The 19,273-nt window shown below is 47.2% G+C and overlaps 2 protein-coding genes across 3 annotated transcripts in view; one reads left to right on the forward strand and one right to left on the reverse strand.

Moving 5' to 3' along the window:
* MTRR (5-methyltetrahydrofolate-homocysteine methyltransferase reductase) overlaps positions 1–19,099 on the reverse strand; it is a 49,600-nt gene extending 30,501 nt beyond the window's left edge. Inside the window, exon 1 of the mRNA XM_077879615.1 lies at positions 19,077–19,099. The gene's annotated coding sequence lies outside the window, so the exon portion shown is untranslated. The remainder of the gene's footprint in view (positions 1–19,076) is intronic.
* On the forward strand, positions 4–9,478 carry FASTKD3 (FAST kinase domains 3). 2 transcript variants are annotated; one of them, XM_077879616.1, is made up of 7 exons: positions 4–76; positions 605–2,078; positions 2,769–2,854; positions 5,038–5,212; positions 6,452–6,521; positions 7,818–7,932; positions 8,972–9,478. In XM_077879616.1, the coding sequence occupies exons 2-7, from the start codon at positions 638–640 to the stop codon at positions 9,068–9,070; spliced, it is 1,986 nt and encodes a 661-aa protein (XP_077735742.1). In that variant the 5' UTR covers positions 4–76; positions 605–637; the 3' UTR covers positions 9,071–9,478. The 2 variants fall into 2 exon arrangements, with proteins under 2 accessions (XP_077735742.1, XP_077735743.1); XM_077879617.1 differs by lacking the exons at positions 7,818–7,932; positions 8,972–9,478 and having other exon boundaries at positions 6,332–6,470.
* Positions 19,100–19,273: the final 174 nt, after the last annotated feature.

Raw genomic sequence — 19,273 nt, forward strand, 5'->3', positions numbered from 1 at the left:
GGGCGGGGCGCGCGTACGGAGGCCCGCGAGGCCCTGCTCGGCGCGGCGGCCGTCGGCGCGGGAGGCCCCCGGCGCGGTAGGTGTCCCCGCGCGGCGCCCGTGGGTCCTCGGCGTGGCGGCGCCCGTGGTTGAGCGCAGGTCCCGCGTGGGGTCCTTCCAGCGCGGGGAGGACGCGGTTCCCAGGGCGCCCGGTGTCCGCGGGCCTTCCCCTCCCGCTCCGTGCCTCGCGCCGCCTCCCTTCTCTGGGGCCTGCTCCCCTCGGCCGAGCTGGCCCCGTGTCTCGCTCAGCCCCGGCCGGGCCTCGACCCGCTGGCGCGCGTGTCTGCTGACCCTGGTGTGCGGGGACCCGTCGCTGTGCGGCGTCTGTTGCTGGCGGCGGGCCGCGCGCTCCGGCAGCCCCGGAGGGAGCGTGGGTCCCGGCGCCGCCCCTCGGCTGACCCGGGGCGCCCGTGCCCTCGTCCTGCCTCCTGGGTGCCGCGGGGCGGGGGAGCGGGGCCAGCCGCTCTCCCGAGCTGGGTCCTTGCGCTCCGGCGCGAGGCCTTCATGGATCCCGCCCTAGGAGGACGCAGCGTGTGTTGGACACCGTGTTTTCTATTTCCTTTAGTCACAGATCAAGAAAAGCGGGGAGTCCGATGGCATGGCTCTAATCACCTTGCGGAGGAACCTTTGCCATTTATCCGACTTTCGCATACACGGAGCTCTGGCTGCCCTGAGAAACCATCCTGTAAGCCATGTTCACAAGATCGCCGAGGAGCGCCGGCCTCCGTGGTTCTGTCCGCTACCGTCGGAGCCTGTCAGGGTCAGGTTCCATCACGCCTGCGGCCAGCAGTTCCATTCAGAGAATGGGAACGACCTCCTCCATCCAGCTGGTGAGCTGGTGTTCCCTCCAGCCCACGACTGGGATACGCCCGAACAAAACCCTAGCCGGGTGGATGAGCAGACGTTTTACGAGAGACTAAACCACCTCACCTCATCAGAAGAAGTGTTAAGCTTTGTAAGTACGCTGCAGGCTTTGCCTGATACTCTGGCAGCAGGGGCCTTACAGCGGATTTGTGACATGGAAAGAAAAGATGGTGATCAAGAGCTGCCCAAAGAGATACTGAAGAATAGTGTCTTTCAAGCCTTATGCGTTCAGCTTGAACGGGAATCCTCGAGTCTGCCAGACCCTGTTTTGGTGACGGCTTTGCAAGCTCTGACTCTGTTGCACGCGGATCCCCAGAGTAGCTTGTTACTGAACCTGGTGGCGGAATGCCAGCGTCGTCTCCAAAGGGGTGGCCTGGAAGTTCACAGTCTTTGTATTCTTGGGGAAAGTCTGATTAAACTTCAAGGTCCAGGCTGTGCGACGCTAGAACTGATTATATGTCAACTGCAAGGTGAAAAATTGGAAGAATTTACCCCTGAGGATATTGTGACCCTTTATAGAATACTGCAGGCTTGTACTGTAAAAGTAAACCAACACCAGGCATTTCTAAATAGGATCAACACCTTTTCTCTGTCAGTAGTTTACAGTTTGAGTCCTGCATTGATGAGCCAGATGCTCGGTGCCCTCGTGGTTCTTGATCAAACTCAAGCACTTCCTCTGTTTATAAAATTGGGAAAATCTGTTGTGAAGCATATCCCTCATTTTACTAATGAGGAGCTCAGAAAAGTCTTAGAGGCTTTCATATACTTTGGGCACAACGACAGGTTTTTTACAAAAGCCCTGGAGCAGCACGTAGCTTCTGCGTGTCTCACTTTGGGTCCTGACGTTGTCAGCAAAGTCATGGAGTACTGTAGTAGGAAACGGATCCTTTCAAAACCCATCCTCGATGCAGTGGCGGAAACTTTCATTTGCCAGTCAGAAAAATTTTCACCTCACCAGATTTCTGAGCTAATAGAACCATTTGGAAAACTCAATTACTTGCCCCCAAATGCCTCTACTTTATTTAGAAAGCTGGAAAATATGTTGCTCACCCATTTCCATTATTTCCCACCCAAGACACTATTGAAAATTCTCCATTCGTGTTCGCTAATTGAGTGCCATCCAGTCAATTTCATGGCAAAAATATTCAGCCCTCATTTTCTTCAAAAGCTGCAAGGTGAGTTGGTTATAACTTCTGAGGGTGGGAAAAGTAGCCCTGGAACGTGTGAGGTTTTCAAGTCGTGTATCTACTTGTGTACTGAGCAATACGCTGCCTTTGTTTTCACTTCCGTAATAACCGAAGGAGGAGGTCTGAAGTGTCAGGTGCTAGTGTGAGCACAGAGTTCCAGAATGATGGAACACCACACAGAGAAAACAGTTTCAGGTAAACAGACTGCCAGCCAGGAGTTGTGTAGGGATGTGACCTGGCACTGGGAGAACAACATGTCAGAAGCCACAAGAGCAACTGTAGACTTCTTGGTTTTGGAAAGGATAGTGTTGGTCATCTTCACTGATGGCCACCCAGATGTGTTAGGTGTCCCTATCTCCATAGTTAAAGGAAATTCTCAAAATAAATAAATAAAAAATAAAAAAAAATAAAGGAAATTCTCATGGATTTTAACATACCTCTAACTTTTCATTATGTTCTGCAGTTTAGAGCCTGAGTTCTTTGGAAGTTAAAATGAGATCTCACTGATGGCAAGCAAGAAGGCATGATTAATTCTGACAAGTTCTTCATCCAGGGTCCTGTACAAGTACATGGCTGCCGAAGTCATTAGTGTTCATTGTGCATTCCTGGATGTTCCTTTGTTGGGTCACACATACCAAAATCCAAACCTAACTACAACTGGAATGCTTTTTATTTCAGGTGAAGAATTGTATTTGGACCGACTGAGCCTCGCACAGCTGACCCAACTATTCTTAACCTCAGTCCTAGAATGCCCTTTCTATAAGGTAAGAGCGTGAGTGTGTTGCCTTATTTCCCTGTGGGGACAGCTTTCTTTTGTCCTCCACCCCCCAATTTTTTAAGTTTTCTCCTCTTTGGATCTGTCTCAGTAACCTCACCAGAGGGCAGAACTTGCATCCACTTGGAGTTACTTGCCACCAGGTAGCCTTTTCTTAGATTAACTGGCCCCAATCCTGTTGGCTTGTCCTTGAAGGACCCATTTCCTGCTGTCCTGGAATATTTTGTCAAGTGCCGCAGTCAGAGTGCCCTGGATGCATGCTGAGGGCCATGCAGGGCTTTAGCACTTCCATAGCTGTTAGATACAAAAGTATGAATCCCTGGACTGAGCAAATCCTAAATTATTTTGAGAACATTTTTAAGCCAAGCCAGAAGTTTCATTCATCTCTGATAGGGTTTAGGTTAGGTACAATTTGTCTTTCCCCATCTAGTGCTCTACAGATTCGTTCTCCTGCCTTAACTCAGGCACCTTGTATAGGATAACAGACAGCACCTCCAGACTTGCTCACTCCTGCCTGGTCCCTGGGCTAGACTGAATCACCTTTAAGCATAGCTCATTTCAGAGTAGTGTGTAAGAATGGAAAGATACCCCTGTTTGCTATAAAGCCCCTTAAATAGTGCTAAGGTACATAGAAGCCAGTGCTACTTACCCCCAGCCTTCCATCCCTGAAGGAGCAGCGTTGGCAGCAGTTTTTTGTGCACACAGGCACGAACACTATCCTGTTTCTCTCATGCCTAGGCTTGGGGCTATTGCAAGGACAGTGTGCTTTTATACACCTGGCACATCATGTACACTCCCAGGGGCAATACATAAAGTATTCTTCTTAAGAAGGGCATGCTATTTCCAGGTATTTATTCCATTCCATCATTGTTGGACTTCCAGGTTTCTCCCAGCATTTCTCTCCGTCAACGGGCTGTAGTAAACATTGTTACATGTCCTTCCCTACTGGAGCCTTTTTGTTTTTCAATCTAGAGACTAGATTCCTGAAAGTGAGATAACTGCGTTACCTACACACTTTTGCCCCTAATGGTTGTACATGTCCCTTGTCCTGCAGGAAATGAAGATGGCTGTGGCTTTGCCTCTTCTCTTGCTGCGTGTTATCGGTCCTTTAATTGTTGTCATTTGACTCCGTGGAAAAGACAACCATGTCACTTGTTTAATGAAAAATAATGAGTCAAACATACTTTCATCACAGTGCTTATTGGTTCATGCATGTTTGCTGCAAATCCTCTTGTGACCTCCTGACTCCGGTTCCTATTGGGTAGTTTGTCTTTTTTTTTTTTTTTTTTTTGAGGGAGAGCACATGTGCACATATATGCAGAGGGAGAGGGGAGCAGAGTGTGAGTGAGAAACTTAAGCAGATCCCATGCTGAACACGGAGCCCAACAAGGGGCGCTTGATCTCAGGACCCCAAGGTCATGACCTGAGCTGAAACCGAGAGTCAAATGTTTAACTGACTGAGCTACCCAGGTGCCCCTGTAGTTCTTATTTTTTCATTTGTTTTAATTTAATACTGTTTATATCTTTTTGCTATACAAAAACCTTTTAGTTTTCTGTAGTGAAATCTTTCTATCTTTTATGACTTCTGGATTTGCTCTCTCCAGAATATCTTACCACTCCTAAAATAATATGAATATTTTACTAAATTTTTAAAAGTATCATTTCCCTTCCTGTATTTAGCTCTTTAACTCACTTGGAATTTGTGGTAATCCATGGTGTATGCTAGAACTTTCACATGGTTCTCCAGTTGGATTACCAGTTGCACCATTTACTACATAGCTATCCTTTTCTCCCTAAGGTGAAACATCACCTGTATCATTTTGTCCTTTACTAAAAACGTGAGTGTCCTCAAGGCCCTTAACACAATTCTAAGAGTTCCAGGGACGTTTCTTGAGCTGTAATAGCATCGTTGTTCCCTTCCTTCGTTTCTTTCTATGACCACTGACTACTTTTAAAACACTTTAAAAGATAACATTGATGTATTGGATTTGAACTACCATAAGAATATTTTTTGTTGTCACTTCAAGGAAGATATTTGTTCCTAACCCTGGAAAAGTATCCTGCCTATAAGTAGTTCTGATCAGACTTATGCTCAGGTGGTAACCTGTTTTATTTTCTGTTTCTTTATCTTATCTTTCTTTCTCATCCAATTTTTAAACATCCAATTTTTAGGGCCAGAAACTTCTTTCTAAATATCAAGTGAGGTCATTTCTTACTCCGTGCTGTTCTCTGGAAACACCTGTGGATTTTCAGCTTTTCAGATCTGTGAAGACTGGACTAATTGACCTTTTGGGAGCAAGATTGTATTTTGCCTCAAAAGTGTTAACACCCTATTGTTACACAATAGGTAAGTAGGAGGGAGTTTTGTCCTTGCTTACCAGCCTTGGCATGCCGTCCTCTTTGGGAACATGTGGGTTTCTGTGGGTCTCAGTAGCCACTGGACGATCTGGAAATGTGAAGTGGAGGTGGCCCTCTCCTGAAGGCTGTTGGAACAGTGGGTGAACAATAAGGCTGTAGAGTCCAGACTGTTGGGAGCAGGGGGGTCCCATGTGGTAACCACATGGTAGTGGGATGTCTTAGGGCAGAGTAACCTTTTCCTGCTTGCTTTTTTTCCTATAAAATTAGAGTAAGAAGTATAGTGACCCAGACTTGTGTCAGGACCAAGTGAGTGTTGCAGAGCGATACCTGGAGTGTAGTAAGCACTGGATCATTGTTAGCTGCTGTGGTACTCTAGCTCCGTGCTGTCCAACACACGGAGCTAGTACCTCAAGCTGCTAAAGTTTACATTAGCTAAAATGTAAAATCCATCTAGAGTTCAGTTCCTGGGTTGCACTAGTCTTGTGTCCAACACTCAGAATCACAGGGGGCTGGTGGCTGTCGCACTGGACAGCAGGGGTGAAAACACGTGCTTCCCAGCAGAAAGTGCTGTTGGACAGGGCTGACTGGAGACTTTGAGGCCCTCTGCCCCTTCACTGGTTTTTAAAATTAACAAGTAAAAGAAAATCAGCTTAAAGGAGACAGCGTCATATAGGCTTCAGGTGGTCCTAGCTCACCTCCTCCTTTAGGAACTCTTTTTACAAAAGGAATGGCAGGAGGACACGGAGGGAAGGGGTGGGGGCCTACTGTGCCCAGAGACTACGTGTTGGGGTCAGGAGGCACTGCCAACGCTGGTGGCTCTGGGAGCCCCAGTGATGAAACTTTTGACTTGTGGAGGTTATACCCTTGTTTCAGTTAAAGGATTTTCTTCACCCTGGGTGAAGAAAATTTTCTTCATCTTTCAGTTTCCCACCACTTACTACAAGGAGAAGGAGAAAGCAGGTGAGGTTCTCATCATGCCCACTACCTTGAGGACCCACTTCTGATTTACATGTGGTTGAGCCTCCTTAATTTAAGGCTGACTTAGTTGATCATAGAGCTGGTTACAGCGAAATCCTCACCATGGTCTGCTGTGGCCATTACTTTGCAGCCTCCAGTGCAGCTGGTACACTGCATTGTGGAAGAATTCAAAACAGAAGGAGGAGGAGGACAGGCGCGTAGTGTTTGTGAGGGTATCACACGTAGAATGTGTCCTTCCTTCTCTCACCAGATGTTGAAATTAAATTAGATGAAGAAGGATTAGTACTACCATCTGCAGTCCATGAAGATGTGCATAAAAGGTAAAGAAAATTTTATAAGACTCAGCGGGCTTGATAATCAATGCTATTTCCTCAAGGGGGGAAAGTGGACATGGTTCTGGAAGTAAAGACACTAGAGTGCAGCACCCCATTTTTGGAAATTCCATGTAACATAAACAATATTTAAAAACTTGAGTGCTCTTTCAGCACAGGAAAAGGTAGCACACCCATGAGTTCCATGAAAATAATGCTGACACACAGGAATAGCCAAATCCCAAGTAAAGCCTTGCCACTAAAAATGTATAAATATTTTGGATTGTCTTAAAAATTAAGTTTCTCCCTCTTACCAGATAAAGGGCTAGTATCCAAAATCTATAAAGAACTTCTCAAACTTAATATCCAAAAAAACAAATAATCCAGTCAAGGAATAAACAGAAGACATGAACAGACGTATCTCCAAAGAAGACATACACATGGCCAACAGGCACATGAAAAACTGCTCCACATCATCGGCCTCGGGGAAATACATGTCAAAACCACGATGAGATACCACTCACCTGTCAGAATGAGTAAAAATAACAAGTCAGGAAACAACAAATGAGGATGTGGAGAAATGCTAACCCTTTTATACTATTGGTGGGAATGTAAGCTGTTGCAGCTACTCTGGAAAACAGTATGGAGGTTCCTCAAAAAGTTGTAAATAGAGCTACCGTACAACCCAACAATTGCACTATTGGGTATTTGTCTGAAGGATACAAACAGTGATTTGAAGGGGCACCTGCACCGCAATGTTTATAGCAGCAATGTCCACAAAAGCCAATATATGGTAAGAGCCCAGAGGTCCATCAGTAGATGAATGGATAAAGACGTGGTGTATACAGTGGAATATTGACTCAGCCATCAAAAAGGATGAAATCTTGCCGTTTGCAATGACATGGATGAAACTAGAGTGTATAATGCTAAGCGAAGTAAGTCAGACAAAAACAAATACCATATGATTTCACTTATATGTGGAACTTAAGAAACAAAACAGGATCATAGGGGAAAGGAAGGAAAAAATAAGAAAAACAGAGAGGGAGGCAAACTGTAAGAGACTCTTAACTCTGGGAAACAAACAGGGTTGCTGGAGGGGAGGTTGGGGGAGATGGGGTAACTGGGTGATGGGCATTGAGGAGGCCACGTGGTGATATGAGCACCGGGTGTTGTATGCAACTGATGAACCACTAAATTATCTCTGAAACCAGTAATACACTATATGTTAACTAAATTGAAGTTAAGTAAAGAATTGGAAAAAAAATGAAAAATGAAAATTTTGAGTTTCCCTCTCTGATTTTTCAGGGTAGCACTGTGCATTGATGATCCAAAACGATTTTCTCTGAATAGCAAACACTTATTGGGAAAGGAAGCTATTAAACAGAGACACCTGCGCTTGCTTGGTTATCAGGTTGTTCAGGTACGAGTTCTGTTTCCTTTGCTTCAAAAGCAATTTCTACTTTAGACTTGCTTCTCCTAGGGTACTAGGTAGGATGTCAGCCCAGTGGACCAAGAATCTTACATCAAGTTTAAATCCTAACTTCATTCATTAGGCTTGGTCTCTAAATTCATATACAGAATATTCAAATCTTCCTTTTTCCAAAAGTGAAGCATCTCTGCATTCTCTATAAACTACGTTATTAATCTCTACCTCTAGAATTACTAAATTATTAGAATATCTGTTTTGCTTTTATTTCCTTCAATTTAATGAATAGAAATAGAAAAGATGACCCATTAAAACCAGGATCCTCACCGACACTTTAAATGCTTCAGCCCTGATTTCTGTTTGCATTATCTATCACTTACCAAAGCTCCTGTGGGGAGTCCGCGGTGATGCTACATGGAGCCCCCCGGCTGTCTAGCTGTCTGCCAGTGTGCTCTCTGCTGTCCTGTCTGGTTACTTTTTCCATGGCATATTTTACCTACATCTCCAGACTAATTTTCCTAAAATTAACGCACCAGTGCATGTTCAGAAACCTTTATTTTTCCTTCTCTGCTTACAGGATAAAGCAAAAACCCCTCTACATCTCTGCACACAACACACTCCCCCAGGTCTGAGCTCAGCTGTCTCTTTCCTGCCCCCCGTCCCTCTCCACACTCTCTTGCCTTTCTCCCTTTGCCCATGCTGCTGCCACCGTCTGACTGGTCTCCACCACTCTGAATCCAAATTCCAGCTCAGCACCGGCTCCTGGCTCAGGCTCCCCTTCCACCCTAATCTGAAATGTGAGCCTCCCTCTGTGCTAGAGCGCCAGTTTGCTCTGCATGTTCTGTGGCTTATTTACTGAGCCCTACTTTGTGCCAAGCACTGTTGGAGGTACTGGGGGCACATGATGACTAGCTGTGAGCTTTGCCCTCCAGGAGCTCCCATTCTGCCAAGGGGGGAGGGTCTGAGAAACAGAACACCAGGTGATTTCAGAACATGGCAGATGATGATGTCTGGTATTTCCCTCCCTTTACAGATCCCCTATTATGAGATCGAGGTGCTAAAATCAAGAGGTGAACTCGTGGAATATTTGCAAAGAAAACTCTTTCCTCAAAGCACGGGCGTTTGTTGGTAACAAGAAGGAATACCACCTTTGGGACGCAAATAGTGAAGAATTTGCGTTTTGTGGGACTCAGGACAAAAAAAAGAATGTACATTTGCTCATGGCCTGGGGTGAGCTGGAAAGGGTCTAGTTTTCCTTATACCATGTATACACTTGCCAGGGGTCAGTTTATTTTTATTTTTTTTTCAGGGGTCAGTTTAAAATAAATTTTTATTTTTATTTAATAAGTGCTATTACAGGGACTTTTATACAGGAAGCAATTGACCAAGGACAATAAAGGAACATAATGAGTGTCGTCATTTTTAAGTGTCTATCACTATCACATTTTTAAGTGATAGTCATTTGCTGCTGAGAATATTTTCTTTCAAGACCTGTGTTTCCTCTTGTAACAAATATAAAAAGAAACCTGTAAAGTGTAAAGACGTGGAGGTTAACTTATTTGGGTGGGGTTTTGGGAGGGGCATTTGATGGAGAGAGAAGCTTCTGAATTTTGAAACCAGAATGAATCAAATTGTCTTCCATTGAGTACAGATGCATCCTCGTCCCATGGGGGTCAGGTCAAAGTTCCGGGGAGAAGAGGACGAGGAGGCTGGCTGGTAGAGGGTCGAGAGTGCTTTGGACTTGGGCACTCGGGCTCTTCCACCAGGGACTTCTGTGACCTGGGACAGGGAGACAGGTTGCTCTTAGCCCTGCCCAGCCCCCACTGAGCTGTGCAGCCTGACACTCCTGCGAGACCGGCCTCATTTGGGTTTTGTTACCACTCTTCAGGGTCATGGATCAACTCCGTGAGCTCGAGTGTCCTACCCATCTCATTCATCACGAAAGATGAATGAGGATTTGAATCTAGTCTTGAGGAGTAGAGCATGGTGGCTAAAACTAGCCTGGGTTTGAGTTCCAGCCATTCCCCTTCTAACTGATGACCTTGGGCCTACATTGCCACAGGGATAATCATAAGTAATAACAGGGCTGCAGATAGTTTTCTGGGACTGCTACCACAGAGTACCACAAACTGGGCGGCCTAAAACAATAGAAATGTATTTTCTCACGGTTCTGGGGGCAGGAAGTCTGAAATCAAAGTGTCAGCAGGGCCATACTCCCTCCACAGGCTCTGGGGGAAGATCTCTTGCTTCTTCCAGCTTCTGGTGGCCCCAGCTCTTCCTTGGTGTGTGGTTGTATCACTCCAGTGCCAGTCTCCCGCTCACACGGCTGTTGTCCCAGGATGGGGGGTATGTCCATTTGGGCAGCATTTCTGTGCCCAAATTCCCATGTTTTTAAACGACTCAAGCCATATTGGATTGGGGCCCACCCCAATGACCTCATCTTAACTTGATTGATCTGCGAAAACCTTACGTCCAAATAAGGTCATAGTCACAGGTATTGGGGATTAGCTTTTTGGTGGGGGGGACACCATTCAACCCATAACAGGTTGAAATGAGAATTAGTTAAAATACATAAAACACTTGGGAAAGCACCCAGAGCAGAGTAAGCTGACAGCCTGTTAGCTAGTGAAGGGCATGGCTCTGATTGCAGAGGATAGATGACAGGCAAACTGGGGTGGGGTAGGGAGAGGTGCCCAGAGGCTGTGGGCCCTGTGCCCCTGTGACCTTGCCGCTCCCTCCCTTGCCTCCAGGGATGTGACTCGCTCATCCCTGGGCAGGTGGGGGAACAGCCTGAGGAGTGAGAAAAGCAAGGAAAGACCTGACAAACAGCCACACACACAGGCGATGACTGCTCCAAATGCTACAAGAAGAAAGTACGGCCCAGAGTGCTCTCCCTCCACCTTTCCTGTTTCTGTGAATTCTCCCCCTGTCGGGACCTTTTCTCCCTCATCCTCTCATGGGAATCAGACCCCCGCCCCCGTATTCAGACCATCATCTGGTGGGCCTCTGTCTCCTTGGCTCTCCCCTACCCGTCGTCGGCTTGGCAGACTTTAAAACACTCTGATGACACCAATGCCTGGGCGGGGGCCTGAATGCTGCAACTGCAGAGGGCAGCAGGAAAGGGCCCAGCCTGGAGGGGCTAGGATCAAATGAGGCAGATCCAGGAGCAGATGATGACAGTGACAACCCAGCCGGCTCCCGGAGGGTGTGCAAGACTCAGAATGCAGGACCCTCCAGGCCTGCCGGAGAGGGAGAGCAGCGTTCCTGGAAAGCCTTGTGAGCCCAAGGTTAGACGAAGGCCGGTGAGTGTGCGGTGAGAGCATTTCAGGCACGGCCTGACCAAAGAGCATGCAGCACAAAACAGGGCAGCCTCACCATAGGATGCCAGTCTGACTGCCACTTCTGTTTTAAGCAAATTTTAATCCTGAAAATGAGCAAGTATGCCATAAGGATCATTTGGCCTAATACATACAAGGTCTCTGGCTTCACCAATTGGAGTGAATTTGATGAACGCTGTAAAATGATAAAGCTCAGTCCTCATCAACTCAGCCCTCGGGCCTCTGACTTGAAATGTTGACCCATACAAGCCAAAGTGATGCTATTCTTGGAAGGACATATCCAGTCTCCTAGCTCTTGTTAACCATACATCGATGATCTCTTTAAATACCTTGCTGTAGCTTTCCAAAAGTAAAAGCAAAGAAAATTTTAAAAGAAAGGAAAAAGGAAAGGAAGGAGACAGAAAGAAAAAATGGGGAAAATGAGTTGGACTTGCAGACAGGACGCCAGCCGCACACGATGACATTCCTCAGGCCGGCCTCCAGGGGGCAGCAGAGCTCCGGACGCGCCCAGGGTTGCCGCCTGCAGAGGGAAGAGTTCCGGAGGCCAGAGGATGGGCCGGGCGCCTGGGGGGGGCGGGGGGCAGGAGCTGCGGGAGCACCGCTGACTGTTCTGCCAGAAGCAAACGGGCGCCTTCCCTTCCCTTCGTCCAAAGAAGGAAGGCATTTTGCCTGAACAAGGCCCGCCCAGGCATGAAGGGTAAACAGGACGCTGGGGCAGGAGGCGCCTGCCGGGGGGGGGGCACTTCTGGGAGACCAGGGCCCGACCTGCCCGTGCCGTGCGGCCAGGTGTGTCTGGACAGCTGGTGAACGTCCGCTGGGTGGAAGCAGCAGAACTCAGCGTGTCTGACAGGATTCTGGGGAGGCAGGGAGCCCCTCCGTTCCTCTCTGGGCGTTGCACCCACCTGAAGACTGTGTCCAAGGGCAGCGAGGGCCTCCGGGCTCCGTGCCGGCGAGCCCGGTGAATTAGCCCCCCAACGCTGAGATGTCCCCAAACTGGGAGCATGCACGCGCCCTTGGGAGTCTAACTGCTTCGCGCAGGATAATGAAATGGGCACCTTGGATACTGTTTGGCCAGGATGCTTGGAAAGTAGTAAATGCTCGGAGAGACCCGTGGGCTCTGGGTGGTGGTGCCCGTGTCACCTGGCGGCAAGGGCGCACTTGGGGAAGCCTCCTGGGCCTTCACCTGGTGAACCTGTGGCAGCTGCTTTTGTTAATTAGCACCAAGGACATGGTGCTGAGAATCCTCCCTGTAAAATCTTTGCTATTTGAAACCGAATCAATAGGAATGGAACATTCCTCTATCGCCTGCAGGATCTGAGCCGCATAGGTGATTCTGACACAGAAGCCGCCTCCATTTCCACCCCGACGCAGAGCTTCAGCAGGGAGGGGGTTGGACACAACACCCCACATTTACCTTACCTTCGAGGACACCAGGTCCGCTTCTCAGGCCAGGCCTGATGTTTAGCCCTTCTACACGCAACCCAGCTTCATTCAGCTTTACCCCAGCCCTCTGATCACCCTGGCCACCCTTCCTGTTTGGTTCTCCTGGGGTGCTGTCTCCCTCACCTCAACTTCGCACCATCCCAGGGTCCCCAGCATCTGGTGCATACTCTGTGATATTTTGGGTTCTGATTGCAAGAAACAGTATCTCTTAATGACTCTACTGTTTTTTGTGGGACCCAGGAAATTTAACAAAAATCCCCTACCCCTGGACAAGCAGAGCAGGACTAACTCCATTTTGTGCTACACCCGCCACCTCCTGTATCACCCCCACATGACCTGCTTATTGCTTAAGGCGCTGCCGCACCCTAGTCGAGCCGCTGGACACACCCTAATCGGAAATCGGCTCATAACAATGTAACCCCGCCTTGTGCCCGCCACAACTGCGCGCCGATTCTGACCAAAGTAATAGGCCAGCTCAAGGGGATCCTATAGGGTAAGGTGTAATTCAATCGGCCACCTGCCTGTGGACCAACATGACTGTGCAACTCTCTGCGTATCCCATGGGCCACTGGCCCCTATAAAGCTGCTACGCCTCTTAGTCTCGGGGTCCAAGTCCCTGCTCTGCTGTGTCGGGTGCACTTGGACCCAAGCCCGAGCTTGTAAATAAACCCTCGTGTGTTTGCATCGGTGTCGGCTCCTTGGTGGTTTCTTGGATTCGCAATCTTGGGCACAACATTTTTAACTTTTTTTTTATGGAAAACTTTGAACACACACAAAAAACGTCTCGAGACAGAACTGCGTAATGAATCCATGTGAGTCCTTTCATTCAGCATGAAAAATTAGCAGAATTTTCCAATTATGTTTCATCTGTTCATTCCCTTTCTTTTCCTTTTTTTATTGGAAAGTTTGTAGAGAAATCTAAGCTATCATCTACTTTTATCCTAAATACTTCAGTATTTTGTGTTCAGTTTTGCTTTTTAAAGATTTTATTTATTTATTCATGAGAGAGGCAGAGACACAGGCAGAGGGAGAAGCAGGCTCCCTGCAGGGAGCCTGATGCGGGACTTGATCCCAGGACCCCAGGATCACGCCCTGAGCCGAAGGCAGACGCTCAGCCACTGAGCCACCCAGGCACCCCAACAAACATTTTTTTTTAATCTAACTATTCTACCATTATTACAGCAAAACTAATAATTATTCTCTACAACCACTAAATACCTGGTCTATATTCTAAATTTCCTCTGCGGTCTCAAAGATCATTTTTAACTGTTGGCTTGTTTGAATCAGGCTCCAAAGGTCACATATTACATTTGGATGTTCTAGCACTAAGCTTTAAGTCTCACATCTACAACTGCCCCCTCGCTCATCTAGTCACATCATTATTTTATTAGAGAAGTTAGAGGACTTGCCCTGTGAAACGTCCCATACTCTCGATTTGGCGTTAGCTACCTTATTCCTCCAATTGTTGTATTTCCTATTAAATTAAAAGTTCGATCCACAGGTTTGGTTAGATTCTGCTTAAGATTTGTCGTCAAGGACGCCTGCTTCAGAAGTGGTGCATTTGCTCTGTGTCATACCATCATGTCCCGCTGTCCCCTTAGCAATAGTTACTAAAACTGATCAGGGGCTTCCTGAATTACCAGCCTGACCGAACACTACTTACATAGTTCACCATCAGCCTTTCACTCCCTGGTTTTACCCCCTCTGGGTGATGGCTGCCTAGATCCATTATCCCAGTAGGTGTTTGGGGGAAAAAAAAAGATTTCCTAATTCTGTCATCACTTTTATCTTTATTAGCTTGTATTCATCTGTAAAGAAGAAATTTCTCTCATCAACTATTTACATGCCCTAAACTAAGGTTTATACAGAAAAAAAAAAATATGAGAAGCAAAATGTTACTTCCTTGTATCAATTTTTTGAATAAAATGTTAGTGGTCTGGACAGGTGTTTTCTGTCTTAGAAAGTTACCCGCTCATGAAATATATGTATATATATATATTGATACGTTTCAGTGTATTGCAGTCACCTTTTTGATACTTAAATTGTTTCCTCGTAGACCAATGAGATACCCTTTAGGTTGGCCCCTGTGTCTTTTTGACTTGACACATTAGTTTTTGGAAATTTCTTGGCCCAACACAATGCTCCAGGCTCCTGTTACCATTTCCGGTCTCAGACCTGGGGGCAACCCTCTCTTTAGAACCTGGTTCCTGGAGGGTGGTGCTACTCATTGCTAGAGCTGTATCAGAAAATGTTCATTTTAGGCATCATATAAAATCACACCATTTTTATTTCAAAATCAACAAAGTGAAAATAAACTATTGGGACTTCATCAAGATGAAAAGCTTCTGCATGGGGAAGGAGACAATCAACAAAACAGTACACTAAAACTAAATATCTTCAGAATGGAAGAGGGTATTTTTAAATGACATATCTGATAAAGTATCCAAAATCTATAAAGAACTTATCAAACTCAACAACCCCAAAATAAATCATCTGGTTAAGAAATGGGCATAAGTCATGGCCATTTCTCCAAAGAAGACATCCAGATGGCCAACAGATACATGAAAAGATGCTCAACATCATATATCATCAGAGAAAGACAAATCAAAACATGATGACATGGGACCTCACACCAATCAGAATGGCTAAAATTAACAGGACAGGAAACAACAGATGTTGATGAGGATACTGAGAAAAGGGAATTCTCTTGCATTTTTGGTGGAAAGGCAAACTGGTGCAGCCACTCTGGAGAACAATATGGAGGTTCCTCAAAATTAAAAATCAAACTACCCTATAATCCAGCAATTGCATTACTAGGTATTTACCCAAAGGATACAAAAATACTAAATCAAAGGGATACAGGCATCCCGATGTAAATACCAACATTATCTACAAGAGCCAAATTATGTATGGAAGGAGTCCAAACGTCCATGGATAAAGAAGATGTATACGCATGTACACACACACACAAACACACAATGAGATATTACTTGGCCATAAAAAAGAATGAAATCTTGCTATTTGCAATGATGTCAATGAGTAGAGTGTTTTATGCTAAGCGAAATATGTTAGTCTGAGAAAGACAAATACCATATGATTTCACTTATATGTAGAATTTCAGAAACAAAACAGATGAACATGGGGGGAAAAAGAGGCAAACCATAAATCAGACTCTTAGCTATAGAGGACAAACTGAGAATTAAGGGATGTAGGTGTGCGGGGGATGGGCTAGATGGGTGATGGGCCTTAAGCAGGGTACTTGAGATGAGCATTGGCTGTTATATGGAAGTGACGAATCACTAAATTCTACTCCTGAAGCCAATATTACACTATATATTAACTAACTGGAATTTAAATAAAAACTTTAAAGAAAAACAAGGTGAACAAACCAAAATGAAATTTACATTTATATGTTGATTCATAAGTTTGATGTTGAAAGTGACCACAGGGACCCCCTTCAATTTAATGAGCCAGCCTACAGGAAAATCTTTATGACAGACATGCTCTCTAAATCCACTGACATTGATCATGTCATTTTACCAGGGAAGAGGTGTCCAGGAAGGTAAAGGCTTGTCCAGTCCCACCATGGCCCACCAGCATGCTCATGATCTGGTTACGATGGTTTGGAAGACAGCAGTGCCCCATTCCACGCCCAGAGCCACACTGCTGCTGTCACCATCAGACAGCACTGGTACGGGTTTTGGAAACCCGTGCAGGCAGCTATCTGGGCTTGTGAGAGCATCCTTTCATAGCCCTGGACGTCAAAATGCCCCCTGAAGTCTGATGCACTCTCCTCCTAGCTGGTGTCGAATGTGGTGTTTTTATGTCCCTTGTACTCTCAGCCTGCCAAATGTGGAGGAGCACTCAATCCAAGTCAGTTTTCTGATGTTTTAAAGCCTGTGAATTAAAGCCCAATTATGTAGAGCCACTTAAGTGAGTTCACATTGACATTTAAAGACAAAATAATTGTAAAAGTTTTCATATTCAAAATGGAGATATTAACCCTGTTTTATTTTATTTATATTTATTATTATTATTTTTTACCCTTGTTTTGAAACCTCCACATGCAGCATGAGGCTTTGTGCTTAGTAGGGCCCTGGCTGCATCTCTGGATGGTCTCGAAGCCCTACAAAGAAAACCCTCCCATCAGACAGGCCCCGTCTCTCTCCCAAGAGCTTCCCACACCCTCCTGCAGGCGCCCCCACTGGCTGTGTCCCCTGCACTGCACAGAACCCTGCCACATCGCCACTCTCTCATCAGCACAAAGACCTAGAGGCTCCTTTCTGGCCTGAAACCTTGAAGGGTTTGGTTTCTGAGAGGTCCTGATAAACATTACATACCACTGAAGCCACTGCTGCATATTATGTGACATGCTAACTGGGACACGGCGGCTTCTTCTGTGATTTCTCCTTCCCTGCCTGACGTCAATAAAGAGCACTTCCTGCTGGGCCTCCCCATGCTCACGTCTGTCCAGATGTCAGGAGAAAGGGCACAGGGTTCCAGCTGCAATGTGAACTCAGGACCTCCCACACTCCCGAGAGCAGCCGTGTTTATGCAGTAGAGGCCGCCCCGCAAGTACTTGGCTCCCGTTCCTGCAGAGGTAGCAGAGGTTCTGCCGGGTGAGCACCGCAGGCTGCGTGGACCGTCACGAGACAGTGGCAGTCAGCCTGGGCCGGAGTGGGGCAACATGATCCCCCCAAAGTCAGCAACAACCCCATTCTGCTGCACTGGCCCCACGAGACGGACTGAGGCTGAGGTTGTCACTTGCACCCTGGACGGTTAACTCACAGGCGGTGTGTGCGTGCTTGCGTGATCAATTCACTTCCTTTGAGAGTTACCTGTTCATTCTTTTCCCTTTCCTTCCTGCATAGAACTTTCTAAGTACAAGTTACAGACGTGAAGGACTACACAAATTAGACTCTGACTTCGGGTTTCACTCATACCTGGAATACATAATAGGATCATACAGGAGGAAAAAAGTTTTTAAAGGAATCTGGTCCTCTAGATAACGGAAACGGGCAAAGCATGTCTTACCTATTATCTTCTCCTCCTTTAGGTCCCTGTCCTTGCAGCCTCGGGGATGGCAGCCTTCCTCGAGGCTACCACTCACCTCCTGAAACAGCAGCACCACTCAGTAGATGCCCTATGCCCTCTGCTGTGAAACCCAGAGTTTCTCTGGTCCTGAGATGTCTGCAGGGGAGCCCGTATAGCCCCGGGCAGGGGTCATACATGGTCAGGAGTAAAAGATCCAAGAGCAGGTGTCAACCCAGGAGGACTGCATACCAGGGATAAAAGGCACCTCCAGGTCTGTCTGGCAGGCAATTCTGAGAGTCCACTTCATGCTGCCCAGAAAGTTCTGGGCATGGCAGCGCTCCAGCTGTCCTCTGCCATGACCTTGATAACTCATCCTTATACCTCCTCTCCTGCTCCTTTCGCTCCTCTGGTCCTTCATTCATGCTCCCTGGGATTATCTCCCAAATAAGACCAGAGCACTCAAGCCCTTGTCCTAGTTGTACCTTTAGAGGGAACCAAGCTGTGGTGACTGCATCCGTTTATTTAGTCACCAAATATTTCCTGAGGACCTACTTGAGCCATCAAAGAAGGAACAGATGTATGCGTGTCGCCTTGCCCTCCAGAGCTCCCAGTGTAGCCCATAATTAAATGTCACCTTAGCCCATAATTAAATGTCACCTACGGAGACAAGTAACAGATTCACATCCCTAGAATGTGGGACAGGATTTCATGATCAAATTATTTCAGTGTCAGTTTTAGCTGCCTTCTCAAGCTAATTGGTGTCAGCTACTTCCACTTTCCACACCGCGATACCGAAGTACCTAAGGAAGATTTTCAAAGCCTGAGGGCCGGGATCCCTGGGTGGCGCAGCGGTTTGGCGCCTGCCTTTGGCCCAGGGCGCGATCCCAGAGACCTGGGATCGAATCCCATGTCGGGCTCCCGGTGCATGGAGCCTGCTTCTCTCTCTGCCTGTGTCTCTGCCTCTCTCTGTGACTATCATAAATAAATGAAAAAAAAAAAAAAATCAAAGCCTCATAGGCCTCATCACCTGTTACCTCTTTACAGGAGGTTGGAGAGGCACCTCCGCTCCATGAACTTTCCGGTCAGGGGAGCAGGCCTGCTGAGCCGCACTCCGACCTAGAGAGGATGACCCGAGGGGCGCCGGGGCCCCAGGCGGAGCCGCGGACACCCCGAGAGTTCCTGGGCGCTTTACACCTCCGCGGCCCGACCTGCCAGCCGCATGCGGCCACCTGCCCTTGCACTGTGGCTACATGATAAAATGATAATGTTCTGGACTGAGTAGAATGAATACCATTACCATGGACTTCACCTGTGTCTTTTTACCTTTTCGGTGTGGTTACCGGAAAGTCAAGCTCCGTGTGTGGCTCCGCTGCGTTCCCCCGCGCGGCTGCTCCGGGCCCGCCAGGCGCCGCTCCCCTTCCCCGCGGACCGCGAGCCCCACGGACGAGCCCGGGCTGCAGGACGCACCTCCGCGCCGCGCAGGTAGGAGCGCGGTCCCGAGCGGCCGCCGCGGGGGGTCG

This window comes from Canis aureus, chromosome 31, assembly GCF_053574225.1.
Source record: "Canis aureus isolate CA01 chromosome 31, VMU_Caureus_v.1.0, whole genome shotgun sequence".
NCBI classification, from domain to species: domain Eukaryota; kingdom Metazoa; phylum Chordata; class Mammalia; order Carnivora; family Canidae; genus Canis; species Canis aureus.

What these genes read in the sequence shown, in the direction of transcription:
- FASTKD3 (XM_077879616.1), top strand. Translation starts at nt 638, where the DNA reads ATGGCTCTAATCACCTTGCGGAGGAACCTTTGCCATTTATCCGACTTT. An exon ending in TTTTCTTCAAAAGCTGCAAG is followed by an intron (nt 2,079 to 2,768) that starts GTGAGTTGGTTA and finishes TTTTTATTTCAG; the next exon opens with GTGAAGAATTGTATTTGGAC. An exon ending in TTGGTTATCAGGTTGTTCAG is followed by an intron (nt 7,933 to 8,971) that starts GTACGAGTTCTG and finishes CTCCCTTTACAG; the next exon opens with ATCCCCTATTATGAGATCGA.